A 24,531-nucleotide genomic window follows, 5' to 3' on the forward strand; every position below is an offset into this window, starting at 1 on the left:
CTACTTGGAAGGCTGAGGTGGAAGGATCGCCGGAGCCCAGCAGGTCGAGACTGTGGTGCCGGCCACTGCACTTCAGTCTGGGCGACGGAGTGAGACTCCAACTCAAAACAAAAACAAAAAAAATCCCCAAAAAACCAAAAAAATTTCATACTATTTATGTAATTCTTGTTATTAAACTATTTAATAGTATTAAATTATTTATTTGAGATTATTGTTTCTTCCTACATTTAAGTCATGTAAAGACCGTTTCATCTACATTAATGATTTTATTACCCTGACTTTTAAAATTTACTAATAGATCCTTTGATATTTAGCAGGTAACATCTAAAGGAACTGGTTTAAATCCCAATGCCAAAGTATGGCAAGAAATTCCTCCTGGAAATACTGATGCCACTCCAGTAACCCATGAAACTGAAAGCTCTTGGCATGAAACAGCAGCTACATCAGTGTCTCATCCTGAGGGTAAGTATTAAATATTTCATCAGAATAGCCACATTTTGTTTTTTCTTTTTATTTCAGTAGCTTTAGGGGTTACAAATGGTCTTCGGTTACATGGTTACATTATATATGGCAAAGAAGTCTGGGCTTTAAATGTACCCACCACCTCCACCTGTGCACATTGTACCTGATAGGTGATTTTTCATCCTTCCACCCCTTCTTACCCTCCGCCTTCAAGTTTCCAGTGCCCATTACAGTATTGTGTATGCCTTTGCAGATCCTTAGTTTAGCTCCCACTTGTGCGTGAGAACATGTGGTGTTTGGTGTTCTGTTCTTGCATTAATTCTACAGTTTCATCCAAGTTGCTGCAAAAGACATTATTTCATTTTTTTTTTGTTTTGCTTTGTTTTGTTTTTGAGTTGGAGTCTCACTCTGTCGCCCAGACTGGAGTGTAGTGGCCGCTCCCGGCCACCACAACCTCGCCCTGCTGGGCTCCGGCGATCCTTCCACCGTAGCCTTCCAAGTAGCCAGAATTACAGGCACGCGCTACCACACCCGGCTAATTTTTTTATTTATTGTAGAGATGAGGTCTCGCCTGCCCAGGCGGGTCTTGAACCCACGGGCTCAGGCAATCCACTCACCTCAGCCTCCCAAAGGTACGCGATTACAGGCTGAGCCACCGAGCCCGGCTATTTCATTGGGTTTTTTTTGTTTGTTTTTTTTTTTGAGTTGGAGTCTCACTCTGTCGCCCAGACTGGAGTGAAGTGGTGGCCGCTCCCGGCCACCTCAGTCTCGACGTGCTGGGCTCCGGCGATCCTTCTGCCTCAGCCTTCCGAGTAGCCGGAATTACAGGTGTGCGCTACCATGCCTGGCTGATTTTTTTGATTTATTGTAGAGATGAGGTCTCGCTGCCCAGGTGGATCTCGAACCCGCGGGCTCAAGCAATCCTTTCACCTCAGCCTCCCAAAGGTGCAGGATTACAGGCTGAGCCACCCAGCCTGGCTATTTCATTGTTTTTAATGGCTAAAAGAATAATTACATTTTGGTTAAATGTATGACAAAACCAGTTCATTAACCTGGGCATATATCTTTTAATTATGTGATTAAATATATATTAAATATAAATATATAATATGTGGTTTGTAAGTAATTTTATTTATATCCAACCTGAAGATTGTCACTAATTTCTTTTTTTTAATTTTTAATGTTTTTTTTTTTTTAGTAGGAGTCTCACTCTGTCACCCAGGCTGGAGGGCAGTGGCATGCTTCTGGCCACCGCAGCTTCAACCTGCTGGGCTCAGGCGTTTCTTCAGCCTCAGCCTTCCAAGTAGCTGCAACTACAGGCACACGCCACCATGCCTGAATAATTTTTTAATTTGTTGTCTTACCAAGTTTCCCAGGCTGGGCTCAGATAATCCTCACACTTCGGCCTCCCAAAGTGCTGGGATTATAGGTGTGAACCACCACACCCGGCCAATTGTCACTAATTTCAAGTAGTAGCTATGTCTTTGGGTCCAGCATCTAACCCATTTATAATATATATAAATCCGTTTTGATCTATAATCTTCGATTCTGTTATTTACTCACTGTTTGACTTTGAGCAAATAACTTAATTTCTCTGCTTGTTTCCTTCATCTATAAAACAGAAACAACAATTACCTACAGCATAGGATTTTCTGAGAATTAAGTGAATAATGTACATAAAGCAGTCTGATACATAGTGCTATATAAGTTTTAGCTATTGTTAATCATTTTAGTTTATCTATCGTGTCCAAAACATATCTCCTTTTGGGAGATAACTTTCTTTTCTTTTCTCTTTTCTTTTTGAGTTGGAGTCTCACTCTGTCATCCAGGCTGGAGTGCATTGGCACATTCACGGCCACTGTAGCTTCGGCTTGCTGGGCATAGGCGATCCTTCCACTTCAGCCTTACAAGGAGCTGGAAATACAGGCATATGTCACCATGCTTAGCTAATTTTTTGATTTATTGTAGAGATGAAGTCTCACCAGGTTGCCCAGGCTGGTCTTGAACCCCTGGTCTCTGGCAGTCCTCTCACCTCTGCCTTCTAAAGTGCTGGGATTACAGTCTTGAGCCACCACACCTGACCCTTTTCTGTTTTTTTGAGTTGAAGTCTCAGTCTGTTGCCCATGCTGTCATTCAGTGACAGAATCATGGCTCACCTCAGTCTCCAAACTCTCAAGCTCAAACATTCCTCATGCGTCAGCCTCCTAAGTAGCTGGGACTACACGTGTGGGCCACCATACCCGGTTAATCTTTTGTTGTTGTTGTTTGTTTGTTTGTTTTGGGGGGTTTTTTTTTTTTGGAGAGACAAGGTCTTGCTATGTTGCCCAGGTTGGTCTCAAACTCCTGAGCTCAAGCAATCATCCTACCTCGGTTTCCCAAAGTGCTGCAATTATAGGTGTGATCCACTGTGCCTGTCCAGAGATAACTCTTATTTAAAATCATATAGCCCGGTGTGGTGGCTCGTGGCTGTAATCCCAGCACTTTGGGAGGCAGTGGTGAGAGGATTGTCTGAGTCTAGGGATTTGAGACTAGCCTGGGCAACTTGGCGAGACCTCATCTCTACACTGTATCAAAAAATTAGTAAGCCTCAGTGGTGCACGCCTGTGGTTCCTGCTACTTGGAAGGCTGAGATGAAAGGATCACATGAGCCTAGCAAGTCAAACCTGCAGTGACCATGAGCATGACCCTGTACCCCAGTCTGGGTGACAGTGAGCCTACTAAATATAAAAAATAAACAAAACCATATGAACATTTTTCTCAACTGGTAGAATTCCTTGACATCTTGTTATAGGAGACATATTGCTCAGAATTCCTAAAGATAGGATTTAAATAATTATTATTTGTGTTTTTTTTCTTGACTACAGGTAATACAGACCTATCAGAAGATATGTGTAAGGAATATGAAGTAATGTATTCTTCATCTTGCGAAACCACAAGAAATACTGCAGGCATTGAGGAATCAACTGATGGAATGATTTTAGGACCAGAAGATCTAAGTTACCAAATATATGATGTTTCTGGTAAACTTGATGTTTTTATTGTTAAAATGAAAATTCAGTATACTTTCTCTCCCCTAGGCCCCTACAGAGTCTCTTTATCATTGTTTTGAGAAACCTGTGTCATTGTTTTCTTATTTGAAAAGGAACTTGTGTTAGTAAAATGTCAGGTGATTGTTAAGCCATTTTCAGATAATCAGACATGAAATTTGTAATTTAAAATGATTGTTTACTTTGAGTGTGGTTTTATTAAAGAAATTGTGAAGCCGGGCTTGGTGGCTCAGCCTGTAATCCCATGCTTTGGGAGGCTGAGGTGAGTGGATTGCCTGAGCCCGCGGGTTCGAGACTTGCCTGGGCAACTTGGCGAGACCTCATCTCTACAATAAATCAAAAATTAGCTGGGTGTGGTAGCACGTGCCTGTAGTTCCAGCTACTTGGAAGGCTGAGGCGGAAGGATCGCCAGAGCCCAGCAGGTTGAGGCTGCGGTGGCCGGGAGCGGCCACTGCACTCTAGTCTGGGCGACAGAGTGAGACTCCAACTCAAAAAAAGAAAGAAAAAAAAAAGGAAATTGTGAAATTAAAGATATAGGAAAAAATAAGTAAGAGACTTAAATTACAGTTTTTCAGTGTGTCCAAGTTTCTCAATCTGTTAGGTTAAGGCAAGTTCTGTCAAGTTTTCCTGTCACTTTTGTCTGCATGAAATTTATGTATAACTTTTAAATTGCCGAGGTGATTTTTAAGGGAAAAAACTGTATTAAAAACGTGGATTCTGCTACAGTTCAACATCTGAAATACTTTTTCATGTTAATTTAATGAACATGGATTTTTATTTTTTATTTTTATTTTTTGAGTCATCAGAATCTCACTCTGTCACCCAGGCTGGAGTGCAGTGGCAGGCTCATGGCCATCTCAGCCTTGACCTGATGGGCTCAGGCAATCGTTCCACCTCAGCCTTCCAAATAGCTGGGACTACAGGCGTGCACCACCACGGTGGGCTAATTTTTTTATTTATTGTAGAGATGAAGTTTCACCAAGTTGTTCAGGCTGGTCTCAAACCTGTGGATTCAAGCAATCCTCTCACCTCGGCCTCCCAAAGTGCTAGGATTATAGGCATGAGCCACCACGCCCGGCCAAAAATGGATATTTAGTAGTCAAATTTAAAACGGACAAAATTTTAAAGAAACTACAAATGAACCACAGATCCTATCTAATTTTCTTTTTCTTTTTCTTGTTTTTGAGTTGGAGTCTCAGTCTGTCACCTAGGCTGGAGGGCAGTGGTACACTCCCAGCTACTGCAGCCTCGACCTGCTGAGCTCAGGCAACCCTTTCGCCTCAACCTTCCAAATACTTTTTCTAACTAATTTTTCTAATATCTAAAGGATCTTTTTGAAAATTAATTATAGGCGGGACTCGGGGGCTCAGACTATAATCCCAGCACTTTGGGAGGCCAAGGCGAGTGGGATGCCTACACCCACAGGTTCAAGACCAATCCAGGCAACTTAGCAAGACCTTGTCTCTACAATAAATTTTTTAAAAAATTGGCCAGATGTGGTAGAGCCCGCCTGTAGTTCCAGCTACTTGGGAGGCTGAGGTAGGAGGATTGCCTGAACCTACCTAGCAGGTCAACGCTAGGATGACTGTGAGCATGCTACTGTATTCCAGCCTGGGTGGCAGAGTGAGACTCTGACTCAAAAATAATAATAATAATTATAAATGCAAAGTAGGTATTTCTAATTCTTCTTTTAAATAACTCTGTGACTTTGAAAAAGATACATGAACTTTGTCCTCAATTTCCTCATAATAAACATTTGCATTTGATTTCTGAGGTCTGTTGGCTTATAAGGTGATTTCTAAAGTAGGAGGGGTACCGTATTTTTATGTGATAATTTAAGGTGATAAGTTCTTTCTACGTGTGGTCAAAATTTGCCTAACTGCTGCTCCTTTGTTTTTTTTTCTTTTTTTGAGTTTGGGTCTCACTCTTTCGCCCAGGCTGGAGTGCAGTGACATGCTCATGGCCACTGTACCCTTGACCTGCTGGGCTCAGGCTGTCCTTGCACTTCAACCTTCCAAGCAGCTGGAACTACAGGCACTCACCACCACGCCTGGCTAATTTTTTGATTTATTTTAGGGACGAGGTCTCACCTAGTTGCCCAGGTTGGTCTTGAACCCCTGGACTCAGGTAATCTCTCGCTTTAGCCTCCCAAAGTGCTGGGATTACAGGCTTGAGCCACCACGCCCTGCCAGAAAGAGACTTTAAAGTTGAAGGCAGAACATATTGTAGTATGGAGTGGCACAGGTCAAATATATCGATCTGCACTAAGTTGGAAAGGTAAAATTGGAAAAGTAATGTTCTTTTGATAAATTTAATTTTATTTATAATTAGAAACTTTTGTCCACTTATTTAGTTTATACACAAAAGTGAGAGTTAAAATATAACCAGCAGTGAAGATTAGTTAGATTTAGACTTAAATAAGTTTTAAAAAAGTAAATATTGTAGAAGAAAACAATAGTAGCGCTAGTGATATCATTCCACTAAGAAGAAAACAGGTGGATGTGAAAGTGATAGCAGTGAAAGTGTTAGTAGTTTCGAAGAATTAGAAGACAATGCATTGTTAAGTGAAGAATGGGAAGATGTTGCGGAAAAAGACAGTCCTTCAGCAGAAATAAATTTTGTTGTATATCTTCAGACAACAGGGCAAGTAATATAAGAGCACTGATTGACTATTTTACTCTGTATTTTACAAATGAATTATTGGACAGTGTAATAAAAGAAACACATTGTTTTTTTTGGGGGGGGGTTGAGTTGGAGTCTCACTCTGTCGCCCAGACTGGAGTGCAGTGACCGTTCCCGGCCACCGCAGCCTTGAGCTGCTGGACTCCGGTGATCCTTCCACCTCAGCCCTCCAAGTAGCTGGAACTACAGGCGCACACTACCATGCCCGGCTCATTTTTGATTTATTGTAGAGATGAGGTCTCGCCAAGTTGCCCAGGTGGGTCTCGATCCCGCGGGTTCAGGCAGTCCACTCACCTCAGCCTCCCAAAGTGCTGGGATTACAGGCTGAGCCACCAAGTCCGGCTAAGAAACACATTGTTATGAGGATGAGAAAATATAGAAAAAGCAACTGTCACACAAATTGATTTGGCATAAGTGGTATGAGGATGACAGAAATTTTTAGTTTCTACCAGTTATCCTTAATATTGGAATAACTCAAGTGCTAAATTTGCAAGAGTACTGGTCAACTGCTTTCAGTAGTAAAATACTCTTCAGAACATTCAGTAGAGAAAGATTTATGCAAATCTCCTAGATGCTTCATTTGAAAATACCAATGTTGAGTGATGGGATGATCAGAACTCGTATTCAGAAGACCAGTAATTATTTGGAATACATTTCAAAATTTTCCCAGTATTTCATACCAGATCAGGCACTTTTTGTTGATGAATCCATTGTTCAATTTAGAGGGTAAATATCATTTATGACATACAATCCATATAAATCTACCAAATGGGGTATTACACATTTATCAAGAATGTTGATTCGAAACCAGAGTATCTTTTTTTCAATTCTTCTCAACTATGGCAGCATAACAGCCAAAAGCATCATTCGACCTGATCTTCCAGTAAGCACCAGTATTCCATTATATTTATATAAAAAGTTGTTGGAAAAAGCTCCCAATGCAGCAGGATACCATATGTTTACTGACTGATATTACACTAGTGTTGTCCTAGCAGAAGAGCTAGTAAAGATGAAATATCATCTTACTGGCACAAAGTCAATCGAACCAGAATACCAGCAGAACCCAAAAAGCTGAAGTTTTTAATGAGAAAACTTTGTATATAGGTAGGGAAAATAATCTTACACTTTGTGCATGAAAGGTCAAAATGATTGTTAAAATTCTCAGCACTTGGAATCATGTAGGAATGAAATCTATGACAAGGACATTACATGGTGAAAACATACCAGTCAAAAAGCCTGAAATGATTCTAAATTATATTGTAAATATGAACAGTGTTGATCATGTGGATCAATAGGCTTCTGCATATTGTTTTTTGTGAAAATCTTTAAAATAGTGGAGGAAATTACTCTGGGGATAAAAAATGTGTTACTGACTCCTAGATGCTGAACCAAGTATCAAAAAAAAGAATGAAAAACCTATGTCCCACTGTGTGTAGTGGCTCACGCCTGTAATCTCAGCACTATAGATGGCGGAGGCAAGAGGATTACCTGGGCTCAGGGGTTCGACACCAGCCTGAGCATTATGGGGAGACCTTGTCTCTACAATAAATAAAAAAAATCAGCGGGGCATGGTGTTTGCAGCTGCTTAGAAGGCTGAGGTGGAAGAATCACCTGAGCCCAGGAGGTCAAGACTGTGATGGTCTTGAGCGCACTAGTGTACTGTAGCCTGGGTGACAGAGTGAGACTCCATCTCAAAAAAATAATAAAAACAAATAAAATAAGCATGCCCAGGAAGGTATAGTGCTCTAAAATCATGGAATGAAAAAAGTATTAAGAGAGTGAAATTTAAGGAATGAGAAACCTCAGATTTATTACCAATAAAAGATATAGTAATATAAAAATGTATCTCATTTGGTTTAGCTAGTTTCTGTCTTCATATTTAAATTACTCACTGGGTGCAGTGACTCATGGCTGTAGACCCAGCAACTTGGGAGGCAACTTACTGAGACCTCATCTCTACAATAAATCAGAAAAATTGGCCGGACAGCCCATGACACACCTGTGGTTCCAGCTACTTGGAAGACTGTTGTGGAAGGATCACCTGAGCCCAGCAGGTCGAGGCTGCTGTGGCCTGGGCGACAGAGTGAGACTCTGACTCCAAAAAAAATCCAAAAAAATAATTAAAATTACTCTTGTTTTTGTTCTTTGAGTTTTCGTTAAAGGAATAAGTAGTTAACATTTTTTAAGTGTTTAGGGCAGTGACTTACAATATGATAGCTAAGTGCTTCTAGTATCAATGGTGAGTTAATTTTCTGATGAAATAACTGTTAACCTAATATGATGTTTATCTGAAGAAAGACTATGTTAAAAGAAATTAATTAGCCCCTGAACTATCCAGTTGTAAGAATAATAACAACAGGTTTGCGGTGAATTTTAATTTATGGCTACTTGGTGACTTCTGAATATAACTATGTAAAGTTCACCACCTGTGGTAACTTGATATTAACTTTTCTCCCCCCCCCCTTGTTTTCTGCCATCAGGAGAAAGCAATTCAGCAATTTCTACAGAAGACCTAAAAGAATGTCTGAAGAAACAATTAGAATTCTGTTTCTCACGGTACATAATCATTTTTATTGATATAATCCTTTATTGAGATTGGTTAGTCTGTATCAAACACTTGTAGAATAGAGTTAATGATGGTTGTAGCCTTTGAATGATCTATTTGGTATCAGTGTATTCCCCCCACCCCCAGCTGTTTTTTTATTTTTTATTTTTTTGGAGTCAGGGTCTCTCTCTGTTGCCCAGGACACGGAGTGCAGTGACAAGATCACAGCTCAGCACAGCCTCGATCTCCTGGGGTCAAGTGATCCTCTTGCCTCAGCTTCCTGAGTAGCTGGGACTATAGGCGCATACCGCGTCTGGCCAATTTTTAAATTTTTTTTTTTGCTAAGATTATAGGTGTGAGCTACCACACCCAGCCACTTACTTTCTTTTTGAGTCAGTCTTACTCTGTTGCCCAGACTGCAGTGTAGTGGGATGATCACAGCTCACTGTAGCCTTGAACTCCTGAGATGAAGTGGTCCTTTCACCGCAGCCTGAGACCTGCTGGACTCAGGCAGTCTTTCTGCTTCAGCCTTTCAAGTAGCTGGAACTACAGGCACGCACCACCATGCCCAGCTAATTTTTTGATTTATTGTAGAGATGAGGTCTCACTAAGTTTCCCAGGCTGGTGTCAAGCCCGCGGGTTCAGGCAATCCTCTCACCTCGGCTTCCCAAAGTATGGCAGCTAGGACTACACGGATGTGCTGCCATACCCCACCAGTATATTTTTTAAGTAGATTTAAAGAAATCTACTTCAATTTGTTAGGCTGGCGATCTATTCTCAGTAGAAAGATAATAAAAACTTTTTCATTGGATACTTTTTCTTTTTTGTTTGAGTTAGAGTTTCACTCTGTCACCCAGGCTAGAGAACAGTAGCATGCTCATGGCCACTGCAGCCTGGACCTCCCGGGCTCAGGCGATCCTTCTGCCTCAGCCTTCCAAGTAGCTGGAACTATAGGCGCACACTACATGCCCGGCTAATGTTTTTATTTATTGTAGAGATAAGGTCTCGCCAGGTTGCCCAGGCTGGTCTCGAACCTGCGGGCTCAGGCAGTCCTTTCACCTTTTCCTCCCAAAGTGTTGGGATTATAAGAATGAGCCACTGTGCCTGGCTGGATACTTTTTCTTTTTTCTTTTTCTTTTTTTGAATAGAGTCTCTCTGTCACCCAGGCTGGAGTGCAGTGGCATGTTCACAGCTACTGCAGCCTCGACCTGCTGGGCTCAGGCAGTCCTTCTGCTTCAGCCTTCCAAGTAGCTGGAACTACAGTCACACACCACCATGCCCAGCTAATTTTTTGATTTATTGTAGAGATGAGATCTCACCAATTTCCCAGGCTGGTCTCAAGCCCGCGGGCTCAGGCAGTCCTATCACCTCGGCTTCCCAAAGTGCTAGGATTATAGGTATGAGCCACCGTGCCTGGTCCAGATACTTTTTCTATGAGCATATTCAGGTTTAGAGGTCTCAATAAGTAATTCTCTCTTAATTTATATATTTAGTTGGCTCTTTAACCTTGGTCATGAGATGTTTTTCTTTTAGTATAAGTGTAAGGAGTACAAATGCAGTTTTGTTACTTGGGCATATTGTGTAGTGGTGAAGTCTGAGCCTTTAATGTAATCATCACCTAAATTTTTCATTCTTCACAACCCTCCTAGCCATGGTTATTTTTAGCAAGATAGCAAGCAGATAGGCAAAGAGTTTACATTATCAGCATCGTCTGTTAAATAAGGAGTTCTTTCAGTCAACCTCTTACAGCTCGAAGGTCCTAAAATGTCAGTATATAGAACTACCACTTCCAAAATTAGACAGGAGTTTGGATATACTTGCAAATGTAATGCCTTCCATTTTTCCTATCTCTGGTGAATGATAAGACCAGTGAACCTATTTTTCAAGCTAGAAACCTGAATTTGGCTAGATGTGGTGGCTCATGCCTGTAATCCCAGCACTTTGGGAGGTCAAGGTGAGGAGATTGCCTGAGCAGTCCAGGGGTTTGAGACCTGCCCGGGCAACTTGGCAAAACCTCGTCTCTACAATAAATCAAGAAAAATCAGTCAGGAGCAGTGGCATGTGCCTGTAGTTAAGGATACTCGGAAGGCTGAGGTGGTAGGATCACCTGAGCCCAGCAGTTCGAGACTGCAGTGGCTGTGAGCGTGTCACCACACTCCAACTTGAGTGATAGAGTGAGTAAGACTCCAACTCAAAATAATAAAAAAAAGAAGAAACCTGGTTTTTATGATAGTCTTCTTTATTTCGTTATACACAGTACAATCTTGGCTCGAGTTTAATTGACTCTTTGTCCTAAATATCTCCCATTTTCCCCTCCTCTGTATTATTTGCCTTTATATTCTTTTTTTTTAGAGTCAGAATCTCACTCTGTTGCACAGGCTGGGAGCTCTCTCATGTCTACCGCAGCCTCGGCCTGCTGGGCTCAGGCGATCCTTCTGCCTCAGCCTTCCAAATAGCTGGAAACAGGCGTGTGTCACCATGCCCGGCTGAATTTTTTGCTTTATTATAGAGATGAGATTTCAGCAAGTTGCCCAGGCTTGGTCTTGAACCCATGGACTCAGCCCGCCCTCTTGCCTCCACTTCCCGAAGTGCTGGGATTACAGGCATGAGCCACTCTGCCTGGCCTATTTTAAAAATCTTTCCTACTGACTGGATGATTTGTGGGTCTGCTTATATTGTCTGAGTTTTTTCCTTTGATTCTGTCTTAAATTTTTGCCTTTTTGTGTGTCTTATAAATTTTAATTGTATGCTGTACATAAAAGAAGCCTAGCAGCTGCAGGTGACATATTTTCTCCCTGCTACAGAGTGTGAACTTTTTTCTGTTAGAGTGAAATGCTGATTGCTACAATCCAGTCAGGAATTGAGCTGGGTCAGGGCTGAGCAACCATTTTAGTTAGACTTAGTTCATCTCTGATTTATCTCTGTCCCTCCTATACAGCCCTCTCAGACTACTGATTTAGAGTTTGGTGGCAGTTTTCTGTCACCTTAATCCTCAAACACCAAGAAAATTTAGATCTGTTCTTCAGAGGTTTAAGATTAGCTCTTTAGCCTCTTACCCCATACAGCCTCAAAATCTGGCAAATTTCCTATGGGAGAGACTTATGTTTGATGCAGTTTTTCTCCTTCCACCGGGACTTAATCACAAGACCACATGGATTTTATTCTACCTTTTCTGCATGGCTCCCAATATCCTATTTTTCTCCTTAGAGCTCAGAAGTGGGAGACTGAGGTGAGTGGATTGCCTGAGCCCACAGGTTTGAGACCAGCCCAGGCAACTTGGCGAGACTTCTTCTCTACAATAAGTCAAAAATCAGCTATGCGTGGTAGTGTGCCCCCGTAGTTCTAGCTACTTGGAAGGCTGAGGCGGAGGGATCGCCAGAGCAGCAGGTCAACGCTGGGGTGGCTGTGACCGTGCCACTGCACTCCAATCTGGGCGACAGAGTGAGAGTCCAACTCAAAAAAAAAGAAATAGAAGACATGTTTGTGGAAGATTAACTGTGTTTCAGGGGCTTTTGTAGCTTGAATTCTTGACTGTCTTATACACACTAGTACATACACCCCATGCCTGGGCACGATTGCCTGAAGCTCTGCTGGTTTCTCTGTTGCCCAGTAGGGTCTCAGCAAGGATCTGTAAATGCTGTCAGGAAGGAAAGATCTTCCTTCTAGTATTTTAGTCATTTTGTCCTTGAAGCTTCTATAGCTCTCCTACACCTCCAAAAACGTGTTTTGTGTAATTTATTCACTCTATTTTAGTTGTTGTTTTGGGAGTTCCCACTTGTCATGATTTACCCCATTCTAGTCAGGACCATGATACAGCTCAAAACCAGCTCTGCAATTGATAATTTGTAGCTCAGCAAAATTGCCATTAGTTCATACAAGTATTACTCATAAATAGGTAAACCTTAAATGTTATATTCATTCATTTGATTTACCTCTGACAAAGTACAGTCTCTTTTGCTAAGAGTTTTGACACACTGTTTTTGTTTTTGTTTTTTTGAGTTAGAGTCTCCATTGCCCAGACTGGAGTGCAGTGACCGCTCCTGGCCACCCCAGCCTCAACCTGCTGGGTTCTGGTGATCCTTCCACCTCAAGCCTTCCAAGTAGCCGGAACTACAGGCGCGCACTACCACACCCGGCTACTTTTTGATTTATTGTAGAGACGAGGTCTCGCCAAGTTGCCCAGGTGGGTCTTGAACCTGCGGGCTCAGGCAATCCTCTCGCCTCGGCCTCCCAAAGTGCTGGGATTACAGGCTGAGCCACCCAGCCCGGCCTGACACACTGTTTTATAAGAATAGACGTGATAGGCTGGGCTGCTCATGCCTGTAATTCCAGCACTTTGAGAGTCCGAGGTGGGAGAATCACTTGGGCAAGGAGTTTGAGACTAGCCTGAACAACATAGCAAGACCTCGTCTCTATAAAAAATTATCTGGGTATGGTGGTGTATACCTGTAGCTCTCACTACATGGATGACTGAGGCAGGACACAAGTTTGAGGATGCAGTGAGCTGTGATTATGCTACTTCACTTTAGCCTGGGTGACAGTGAGACTCCATCTCTTCATTTACAAAAAAAAAAGACCTGCTAAAAGTTGATTTAGGCTTACAACTTTTTAGTTGTACAAAGATGTTTATAGAAGTCTTATTTTCAGGTTCTTAAGGAGTATCTTGATTGGGCTGATTTATTTACCTTTTCTTTTTTTTAAGACACAGAATCTCACTCTGTCACCCACCTAGGACTGGAGTGCAATGACACAGCCTCCCAAAAAGCTAGGACTACAGGCACATACCACCACGCTTGGTTAAATTTTTATTTTTAGTTTTTGGGATAGAATTTTGCTCTGTTGCCCAAGCTGGATGCTATAGTGTGATCATAGCTCACTGCAACCCTGGACTGGGCTCAAGCAATTCTCCTATCTTGGCCTCCTGAGAAGCTGAGCCTACAGGTGCATTACTGCACCTGGCTTTTTTTTTTTTTTTTGAGTTGTAGTCTCACTCTGGCCCAGGTTGAAGTACAGTCATACGGTCACAACTTTCGCTGTAGCCTTGACTTCCTAGACTCAAGCAATGCTCAGTGGGATTACAGGTGTGAGTCACTGTGCCTGGCCTGGGGAAATATTAATTTATTTTATGCTGAAGTGTTAGTTTTAACCATTACTAATATATATTCTCACCTCCTCCAAAAACAGCCACTACCTGTAACCTAAAAATGTCATTACTACTCTATTTTAATGGAATTTGAACATAAGGAACCTACTCTTTGCCAAATATTAGGGTGTTGAAACACTTTATTGAACACAAAGATCCTTGATGGGGGAAACAAAACAATATACATAATAAGCAACATAGAAATATGTTATGTGATAAAAGCTATGGAAAAGCATTCAAGTGCAAGGTTAAAGGAATTAGGAGTGCTTGTGTGAAGTTTTATTTTATTTTATTTTATTTTTGAGTTGGAGTCTCATTCTGTCGCCCACACTGGAGTGCAGTGGCCGCTGCTAGCCACTGCAGCCTTGTCCTGCTGGGCTCTGGCGATCCTTCTGCCTCAGTCTTCCAAGTAGCTGGAACTACAGGCACGTGCTACCACGCCTGGCTAATTTTTAAATTTTTTTTTATTTATTGTAGAGATGAGGTCTCACCAAGTTGCCCAGGCAGGTCTCGAACCCACGGGCTCATGCAATCTGCTCACCTCAGCCTCCCGAAGGTGCGGGATTACAGGCTGAGCCATCAAGCTCGGCTCGTGAAGTTTTAAATAGGGTGGTCAGATTAAGCCTCTTTGAGAAAAAAGGTTACTTCAGAGAATATTTGTTAATAATAAGACATGAATTTGACTTTATCTCAGTTTGTTAAATAAGATATTATGTGTGAGATAAAAGTGTTTGCAACTTTTTTTTTTTTAAGACAAATGGTCTTACCGCGTCATACAGGCTGGGGTACTTTGGCATGATCATAGTTTTTTCTGCATTCTCGAACTCATGGCCTCAGGCTATCCTCCTACATCAGCATCCCAGCAGCTGGAACTATAGGCACACACCACCACACTTGGCTAATTTTTAAATTATTTGTAGAGATGAAGTTTCACTGTGTTTCCCAAGCTGCTCTTGAACTCCTGGCCTCAAGCAGTCCTTCTGCCTCAGCCAAAGCACTGAGATACATCTTCATTTTTAATGCACCTTAGATAATCTTTTGTCTTAATTTTAAATATATATATTTTAGACTGGGTGTGGTGGCTCACGTCTATAATCCCAGCACTTTGGAAGGCCGAGGTGTGAGGATTACCTGAGCCCACTGGTTCAAGATCACACTGGACAACTTGGAGAGACCTCATCTCTACAGTAAATCAAAAATTTAGCTGGGTGTGGTGACGTGTGCCCGTGGTTCCAGCTACTTAGAAGGCTGAGATGGAAGGATCACCTGAGCCCAGCAGATCCAGGCTGTGGTGACCGGGAGTGTGCCACTGCCCTCCAGCCTAAGTGACAGAGTGAGATGCTATTTAAAAAAAAATATATATATATATGAATGAATATGTATGTATTTAAATTATTAAAGTCAAACATGCTCATAAAAGAGTAAACATTTAGAAATGGAAAAATCCTTCATGAGTCAGTTCAAAGTTAAATTATAGAACTATACTATATATAATATTTTACCATGCTGTTTAATATTAAACCTCTTTCCATATAAATGTAATCCTTTGTCCTTAACTGTTGGTTCACATATGTTTGGGGATTCATAAGCTGTAATAAATACTAGGTACTATCTGATATATGTGTACTATGTTATTGTCTTTTTTTTTTTAAGTCATAGTCTTACTTTCTTGCCCAGGCTGAAGTGCAGTGGCATGCTCACGGCCACCGCAGCCTCGAACTTCTGGGCTCAGGTGATCCTTCCGCCTCAGCCTTCCAAGTAACTGGAGCCACAGACATGTGCCACCATGCTGGCTAATTTTTTGATTTATTTAGAGATGAGTTCTTGCCATGTTGCTCAGGCTGATCTCGAACCCCTGAGAAGTGCACACTACCTATGCCCAGCTAATTATTTATTTATTGTAGAGACAACAAGGTCTCACCATATTGTCCAGGCTGGTCTTGAACTCCTCAGGCATTCTTCTCATCTTAGCCTCCCAAACTGCTGGCATTACAGGTGTAATCCACCACATCTGGCCTGCTATGTTATTTCTGATAGCATAATTTTGTTTCCCTAGACTTTGTGATAAAAGTAAATAAGCTGCCTCTTTAGGTGCTTTTTAAGAATTGCTTGTTTTATAGGACTGTTGTTTCTGTTTCTTTCAGAGAAAATTTATCAAAGGATCTTTACTTGATATCTCAAATGGATAGTGATCAGTTCATCCCAATTTGGACAGTTGCCAACATGGAAGAAATAAAAAAGCTGACCACAGACCCTGATCTGATTCTTGAAGTATTGAGATGTATGTAAAAATGCCTTTTAGCTTATATTTAAAAATTTTAAAGCTAAATATTATTTTGATTTCTGATCATGCAGGGAATTTTTTTAAACTGCCACCCTCTTTCTGATCCAGTAATTTAGTTTTATTTTTATTGAATGGTGTGTGTGTGTTTGTATGTGTATACAGCTTCTATATCAGCTCTATACCTTAGTTGTTCATCTTGATGCCTACTTAGCAAGTATAAGAAATTAAATCTCATTTTTTTCTGGGTTGTTTGAAAGCAATGTGTCAACCAGGTGCGGTGGCTCAAACCTGTAATCCTAGCACTTTGGGAGGTCGATGAAGAGAGGAAAGTCTGGGCCCAGGGGTTCAAGAACACCCTAGGTAATTTGGTGAGACCTTGTCTCCACAATAAGTGAAAAAATTAGCCAGGAATGGTGGCACATGCCTGTAGTTCCAGCTACTTGGAAGACTGAGACTGAAGGATTGCCTCAGCCCAGCCCAGCCCAGCCCAGCCCAGCAGGTTGAGGCTTCTGTGACCGTGAGCATGCCACTGTATTCCAGCCTGGGCAACAGAGTGAGACTGACTCAAAAGAAAAAAAACCCAATGTGTCATTATCACACCCCTTTAAAGCAGTGTATTTCAAACTTTTGAACCCAAGTAAGAAGTACATTTTATATCACCGCCCAATATACACCATGTTCCTCCATCAACTGACATGTTAGTTATGTGTGTTAACACCACATTTTTGTTTTATTTTCAGTCAGAGTCTTACTCTGTCATCCATGTTGGAACCATCTTGCCTTTGGCCTCCCAAAGTGCTGTGGTTTCAGGCGTAAGACACCGCCCCTGGCCAATACTAAATATTTGTAATGAACTTATCTTTTTTATTCTAAACTTATTTTATAAACTAATGAGTTGCAACCTATAGTTTGACAAACTCCAATCTGTCGTTTGGTAAAGGTTTTATACATTTTTGATTGAAGGAATTTTTAGTGGATTTTGTGTCTTGTATCAGTATTTCTTGGTAAGCTCTCTTTAGTGGGTTTTGTTAACTATTTCGCTGAATAAAAGCAGTTTTCACTTTTATATGAAATGTTTCAAAGTTAAAATATAGCCAGTCCAATAACAGACTTATGTGGGATAGAAGATTTTCATTCCCCAAGGGTTATAAACATTGTTAGATTCTCTACTTGCTTTGTATAGACATCGTTTCTTTTTCTTTCTTTTTTTTTTTTTTTTTTTTTTGAGTTGGAGTCCCACTCTGTCACCCAGACTGGAGGGCAGTGGCCGCTCCCGGCCACCACAGCCTCGATCTGCTGGGCTCTGGCGATCCTTCCGCCTCAGCCTTCCAAGTAGCTGGAACTACAGGTGTGCACTACCACGCCCAGCTAATTTTTTTATTTATTGTAGAGATGAGGTCTCACCCAGTTGCCCAGGCAGATCTCGAGCCTGCGGGCTCAGGCAATCCACTCACCTCAGCCTCCCAAAGTGTGGGATTACAGACTGAGCCACCGAGCCCAACTTGACATCATTTCTTAAAATGACCCAGTCTTATGTACATAACTAAATTGGCAGGGATAGGCAGAGTCCTCCACCTGTTTCCTAGCCTTCACTTTTAACTGCTTCTTTTAGTCCCTTTATTTACCTGCTCTGAGATATGTGGCATATTATCTCCCTGAGGGAATAGAAATTAAAATTTTGGCTTTGTGGTACTAAATTTATTCAGTATTTCCTCAAAATCAGCATCTAAAAGGTGACTTCTAGGTCTCTGTAGTAGTATTTAAAAGTAAAGTTGAAATTAAAGACAGCTTTAATCATCTATGTATAGTTTTTGGTTTAAAGACTTTTAGATTTTAATTTCTTTTAAAACTCTTTCATACTCAGATAAACTTTTATGAGTTAGGGATTTTATTCTGTTGCCCAGGTTGGAGTATATTGGCCTGATCACAGCCTTGACCTATTGAGCTTCGGTGATTCTTCTGCTTCAGCCTCCCAAGTGACTGGGACTGTAGGAATGCACTACTACACCCAGCAAATTTTTTAATTTTTTTGTAGAGGTCTTGCTATGTTGCCTAGGCTGGTCTTGAACTTCTGGGCCTCTCAAAGTGCTGCAGTTGCAGTTGTGAGCCACCATGCCTGGCCCACTACTTGTGACTTTTAAGATCTTTTATTTTTTAAGTTTATTGTATTTTTTGTAGAGATGAGGTCTCATTATGTTGCCTCAACTACTCTTGAACCCCTGGACTTAAGTAATCCTCTTCCCTTGGCCTCCCAAAGTGCTAGGATTAAAGGCATGAGCTGCAGCACCTGAACCTACTACTTGTGGCCTTTGAATGAGATCCTTTCTTTTTTAACTTCTTTAACTTTTTTAGCTTCTCCCATGGTACAAGTTGATGAGAAGGGTGAGAAAGTAAGACCAAGTCATAAGCGTTGTATCTTGATTCTTCGAGAAATTCCTGAAACAACACCAATAGAGGTAAGTCATTAATTTTTTTTTTTTTTTTTTTTTTTTTGAGTTGGAGTCTCCCTCTGTCACCCAGACTGGAGTGCAGTGACCGCTCCCGGCCACCGCAGCCTCAACCTGCTGGGCTCTGGTGATCCTTCTGCCTCAACCTTCCGAGTAGCTGCAACTACAGGCGTGCTCTACCATGCCCAGCTAATTTTTGATTTATTGTAGAAATGAGGTCTCGTCAAATTGCCCTGGCAGGTCTCGAACCTGCGGCCTCAGTCAATACACTTACCTCAGCCTCCCAAGGTGCGGGATTGCAGGCTGAGCCACCGAGCCCGGCAATCATTTTTAAAGCTAAATGTTCTTTAACTATAAATTTGAATAGATATATAAGCAGAGTATAAGCCAATGCCCTCATATCCATTACTATGAATAGGATAATATGTGTTTAATTCTGAAGTACCTGAATGATACAGAGGGTGGAAAAGTTACATAGTTCTATGTTCTTATAGGGGTAGACTAGCAGCTGGGCATGGTGTCTCATGCCTATAATCCCAGCACTTTGAGAGGTTGAGCCAGGAGGGTTGCTCGAGCCTAGGAATTTGAGACCAGCCTGGGCAGCCTAGCAAGACCTCGTCTCTTTAAAAAAAAAAGGGAAGGGTAGCCTGTATTGCGGTGATACTGATTCTGAATTAAATGGTTTGACAAATGGCAGTTAAAATATAAATATGCTGTTTTGGAAACTTGAGAATTAATCTGTAAGAATGAATGTAAAAGAGTATTTTGACGTAGGATTAATGAGGCAGGACTAACCTGTTTGTTGGCAAAATATAAAGCAAAATGGCAGTCATTAAGAAGTCCTGTTACAGGTGCAAGAGTAAATTAATATTTGAATGAAACAGTGTAATCTGTTCAGCAATTAGGTTCTACCAAGTGTTGCATACCTTGCAGTTAACTTAATTCCAAAGGCTTTGTTATCTGTTTTGAAGTTGAAGCAACCGAGCCTTAGGATGATTAAGTAACTTGCCAAAGGATAAATGGGCTGATAAATGACAGTCTGGATTTGAACTTGATTCCTCTGATTCTAAAGCACATACTTCTTAACCACTGTGCCATAGAGCTTTGCTTTAAGTTGCCATGTTAAGGCACCATAAATTAAAGAAGGCAGGATTAATCAGTAACTGATCTATTGGAACTGATTAGTCATTTAGAAAAAAAATCTTTAGACCTTTGCCACATAACAAAGTTGATGCCTTAATAGTTAATCTTTTTGTCTAAAGTTATTCAATATTAAATCTCAGAATGAATATTTTCTAAAATTTAGAGTGGTGAGAGAAATGAGAAAAGGAACTATATGTTAAAAGTAACATATTGAAAGAAAACTGTGGAGTAGAGGAATATTTACAATATTAAGAAACAATGTAGACTGGTCCTGGATGCTCACACCTATAATTCCAGCACTTTGGGAGCCTGATGCAGGAAGATTGCTTAAGTCTAGGAGTTCAAGACCAGCTTAGGCAACATAGCAAGACTATGTTTTTGCAAAAAAAGTTCAAAAGTAACTGAGTATGTTTGCATGCACCTATATTCCTGGCTACTCAGGAGGTTGAGGCAAGAGGATTGCTTGAGCCCAAAAGTTCGAGGCTGCAGTGAATGCTGATCACACCATTGCACTCCCATCTAAGTGACAGAGTGAGACCTTGTCTCTAAAAAAATAAAAAGGCCTGGTGCGATGACTCACGCCTATAATCCCAGCAGTGGTGAAAGGATTGCCTATGCCCGGGGGCTTGAGACCAGCTTGGGCAATTTAGTGAGACCCCATCTCTACAATAAATCAAGAAAAATTAGCTGAGTGTGGTGTTACACACCTGTAGTTCCAGCTACATAGAGGGCTGAGGTGGAAGGATCGTCTAGTAGGTCGAGGCTGCGGTGGGCATGAGCGTGCCACTGCACTCCAACCTTGGGCAACTAAGATTCCTACTCAAAAACAAACGAAAAAAACCAGATAAAGGATATGAACCTAAACTATAGAGCCAGGCAGTTTGGGTTTGAATTCCAGCTTTTTTTATGTTAGCTGTAACCTTGCCTCTTAACCTTTCTTGCCTTGGTTTTCTCATGTGTTAAATGAGTGTAGTATTGAGTGTAGGGATGTTGTGAGCATTATATAATGTAATATATGAAGAGCTTCGGTATCCGGCAAGTAAAATTAGCCAGTATTATCATTTTTATAGTTATTATAATTCATATATTGGACACATAAAGGGTTTGTACACATGACAAATGGTAAATAAAATGACCAAAGCAGCAACATAATGTTTATTTTTTAAAATGTAAAGGAGATCCAGATGACTAAAATAGCCAGAGAAAGGTAGCCTAACCTAAGTAGTAATCATGAATTTTTTTTTTTTTGAGTTGAAGTCTCACTGTGTTGCCTAGGTTGGAGTGCAATGACTCGCTTGCGATCACCACAGCCTTGACCTACTGGGCTCAGGCAATTATTTCAGCCTTCCAAGTAGCTGGAACTACAGGCACATGCTACCACGCCCAGCTAATTTTTTGATTTATTGTAGAGATGAGTTCTTACCAAGTTGCCTGGGCTGGTCGTGAACCTCTAGGCTCAGGCAATCCTCTCAACCCAGCCTTATGAAATTTCATATTAAAATGAGAGTTTGGGATGATCACCTCTTATGGTTCCTATCAGATGGAATACATTTTTGATTACTTTAAATCCAGGCTTCCCTTATGCTTGAGAATATAAATCTATGAGCTTAACTGTTCCCTTAGAATGATAAAGCCTTGGGAGAGAGGGTGAGAAGAGTGAGGGATAAAAAATTACCCAATGGATATAAAATGCTCTGTTCAGATGATGGGTGTATCCAATGCCCAGAATATACAATTCATCCATGTAACCATAAACCACTTGTAGCCCTAAAGCTATTGAAAAAAAAAAAGGATAGCTGGCCAGGCTTGGTGGCTCAGCTTGTAATCCCAGCACTTTGGGAGGCCGAAGCAAATGGATTGCTTGAGCCCGCAGGTTCATGACCATCCCGGGCAACTTGGCGAGACTTCGTCTCTACAGTAAATTAAAAAAAAAAAAATTAACCAGGCATGGTAGCATGTGCCTATAGTTCCAGCTATTTGGTAGGCTGAGGTGGACGGATCACCGGAGTCCAGCAGGTCGACACTGGGGTGGCCATGAGTGTGCCACAGCATTCCAGCCTGGGCATGGAGTAAGATTCCAACTCAAGAAAAAAAAGGTAAAGCCTGAAAATAGAGATTATGTTAGCATTTGAATAACTTCATTTCATACTTTAAGGGAATTAGAAATATTCAGAGAGTTTGTGTGGATGTTTGAAGGTAGAGACCAGTGGGTGGTAACCTAATAGTTCCACAGATAGATCACCAAAATTCTGATAATTCTGGACTGAATGGGAGTGTTTTGGGGTTTGGGAGGAGGTCTTGAGCCCAATAATAGCTCACTGCAAACTTAAACTCTTGGGCTCAAGCAATGCTCTTGCCTCAGTCTCTCCAGGAGCTAGGACCATAGATGTGCACAACCACAACTACCAAATTTTTTGTATTTTTTTCTAGATATAGGGTCACACTATGATGCCATGGTTAGGCTCAAACTCCTGGCTTTAAGCGATCCTCCTGCCTCGGCCTCCCGCAGTGCTGGCATTTAAGGCATAAGTCACTGCATCAGGCCTGGATGAGAATTTTTTTGTTCGAAATTGGTGATCTTTTACCATATTCACAAAAGTCACAGAATTAAGCTGGTTGCCCTTTTATTTATTTTAAGGAGTATTTGACACAAGAACATTTCATCATAACTATAAACATTTTATTTTTTAAACTCGGTGTACTGAAAACTGGAAGGAGTTAGAATGCAAACTAGACTTCATAATTGTCATGTTGATTTTCCCATCAGCTTAGTATTTAATCTTTTAAAAAAATTCATACCTAGTCATATTTTGATATCTTGTGGGGCAGTTTAGCCTACTCAGATGCTTTGAATATTTGGGAGTTGCTGGTTATTTTTTTTCCTTTTTTTTTTTTCTTTTTTTGAGTTGGAGTCTCACTCTATTGCCCAGACTAGAGTACAGTGGCCACTCCCGGCCACCGCAGCCTCGACCTGCTGGGCTCCAGCGATCCTTCCACTTCAACCTTCCAAGTAGCTGGAACTACAGGGGCGTGCTACCATGCCCAGCTGATTTTTGGTTTATTGTAGAGATGAGGCCTCGCCAAGTTTTCTGGGCGGGTCTTGAACTCGCGGGCTCAGGCAATCCACTCATCTCAGCCTCCCAAAGGTGTAGATTTACGGGCTGAGCCACCGAGCCCGGCTAGTTGCTGGTTGTTATTTTTCTTGAATTTTAAGTATTAGACAAACTGAATTTTGATGGTATACAGAGCTGGGTTTGAGTGTCACATTTAGGTAGTGTGAGTACAGTTAAGCCATCTAAGCTGTCATTTCCTCATGTATAAAATGGAGGTGTTAAAAGCTTTGACACAGGGTGGTTTTGAGGAGTAGATCAGTGTCTGATCCTTTGTGACATTTCAGTAGCTACTGTTTCCTCTCCTTCTATTTTAGGAATGCTTATTGTTAACTTGCTGTTTTCTTTTCATTTTTCTTTATTTCTTTTTTGGGGGGGGGTTGGGGTCTCACTCTCCTCAGGCTGGAGTTCAGCGCCACAGTCACAACTCACTGCAGCCTTGAACTCCTGAGCTCAGGTGATCCTCCCACCTCAGCCTCGCAGGAAGCTGGAATTTGCAGCCATGTGCCACCACAGCAGACTAATTTTTTTTTTTTTTGAGTTGAAGTCTCACTCTGTCACCCAATCTGGAGTGCAGTGGCATGCTCACAGCCACCGCAGCCTCAACCCTCTGGGCTCAGGTGCTCCTCCCTCAGCTTTCCAAGCAGCTGGAATTACAGGCATGCATCACCATGCCCAGCTAATTTTTCTTTTTGATTTATTGTGCAGATGAGGGCTCTCCAAGTGGCCCAGGCTGATCTCGAACCCGTGGGCTCAGGCAGTCCTCTCACCTCAGCCTCCCAATGTGCTGGGATTATAGGCATGAGCCACTTCGTCCAGCTTTTTTTTTTTTTTTTTTGCATTGGAGTCTCACTCTGTTGCCCAGGCTGGAGTGCAGTGGCTTGCTCACGGCCACCACAGCCTCAACCTACTGCGTTCAGGTGATCCTTCCAAGTAGCTGGAACTACAGGCATGTGCTACCACACACGTGGCTAATTTTTTATTTATTGTAGAGATGAGGTCTCACCATGTTACCCAAGCTGGTCTTGAACCTCTGGGCTCAGGCAGTCCTCCTGCCTTGGCCTCCCAAAGTGCTGGGATTACGGACTTGAGCCACTGCACCTGGCCCAAGTTTTTGTTGTTGTTGTTGTTGTTTTGGAGTTGAAGTCTCACTCTGTCACCCAGAGTGGAGTGCAGTGGCCGCTCCTGGCCACTGCAGCCTTGACCTGCTGGACCCTGGCAATCTTTCCGCCTCAGCCTTCCAAGTAGCTGGAACTATAGGCGCGTGCTGCCACACCTGGCTAATTTTTGATTTATTGTGGAGATGAGGTCTCGCCAAGTTGCCCAGGCGGGTCTTAAACCCACGGACTCAGGCAGTTCACTCACTTCAGCCTCCCAAAGCATGGGATTACAGCTTGAGCCCCTGAGCCCGGCTGTTTTTTGTTTTTTGTTTTTTTTGAGTTGGAGTTTCATTCTGTCGCTCATACTGGAGTGCAGTAGACGCTCCCGGCTACCGCAGCCTCGACCCAGTGGGCTCCGGAGATCCTTCCGCCTCAGCCTTCTGATTAGCCAGAATTACTAGCATGTGCTACCACGCCCGGCTGATTTTTGATTTATTGTAGAGATGAAGTCTTGCCAAGTTGCCCAGGCGAGTCTCGAACCTGCAGGCTCAGGCAATCCACTCACCTC

The 24,531-nt window shown here is 41.9% G+C and overlaps 1 protein-coding gene across 5 annotated transcripts in view; it reads left to right on the forward strand.

Moving 5' to 3' along the window:
• Positions 1-24,531, forward strand: part of LARP4 (La ribonucleoprotein domain family member 4) — an 82,801-nt gene that overhangs the window by 30,287 nt on the left and 27,983 nt on the right. For 3 of the 5 annotated variants that reach the window (XM_008074089.2, XM_021707039.1, XM_008074086.2), the window contains 5 exons: positions 315-462; positions 3,327-3,482; positions 8,672-8,747; positions 16,024-16,160; positions 18,516-18,619. In XM_008074089.2, coding sequence (XP_008072280.1) covers positions 315-462; positions 3,327-3,482; positions 8,672-8,747; positions 16,024-16,160; positions 18,516-18,619 — 621 coding nt within the window. The remainder of the gene's footprint in view (positions 1-314; positions 463-3,326; positions 3,483-8,671; positions 8,748-16,023; positions 16,161-18,515; positions 18,620-24,531) is intronic. The other 2 variants (XM_021707037.1, XM_008074087.2) reach the window with 2 other exon arrangements.

Source organism: Carlito syrichta, unplaced genomic scaffold, assembly GCF_000164805.1.
Source record: "Carlito syrichta isolate Samal-C Ts95f unplaced genomic scaffold, Tarsius_syrichta-2.0.1 Scaffold316302, whole genome shotgun sequence".
In the NCBI taxonomy this organism is placed as follows: domain Eukaryota; kingdom Metazoa; phylum Chordata; class Mammalia; order Primates; family Tarsiidae; genus Carlito; species Carlito syrichta.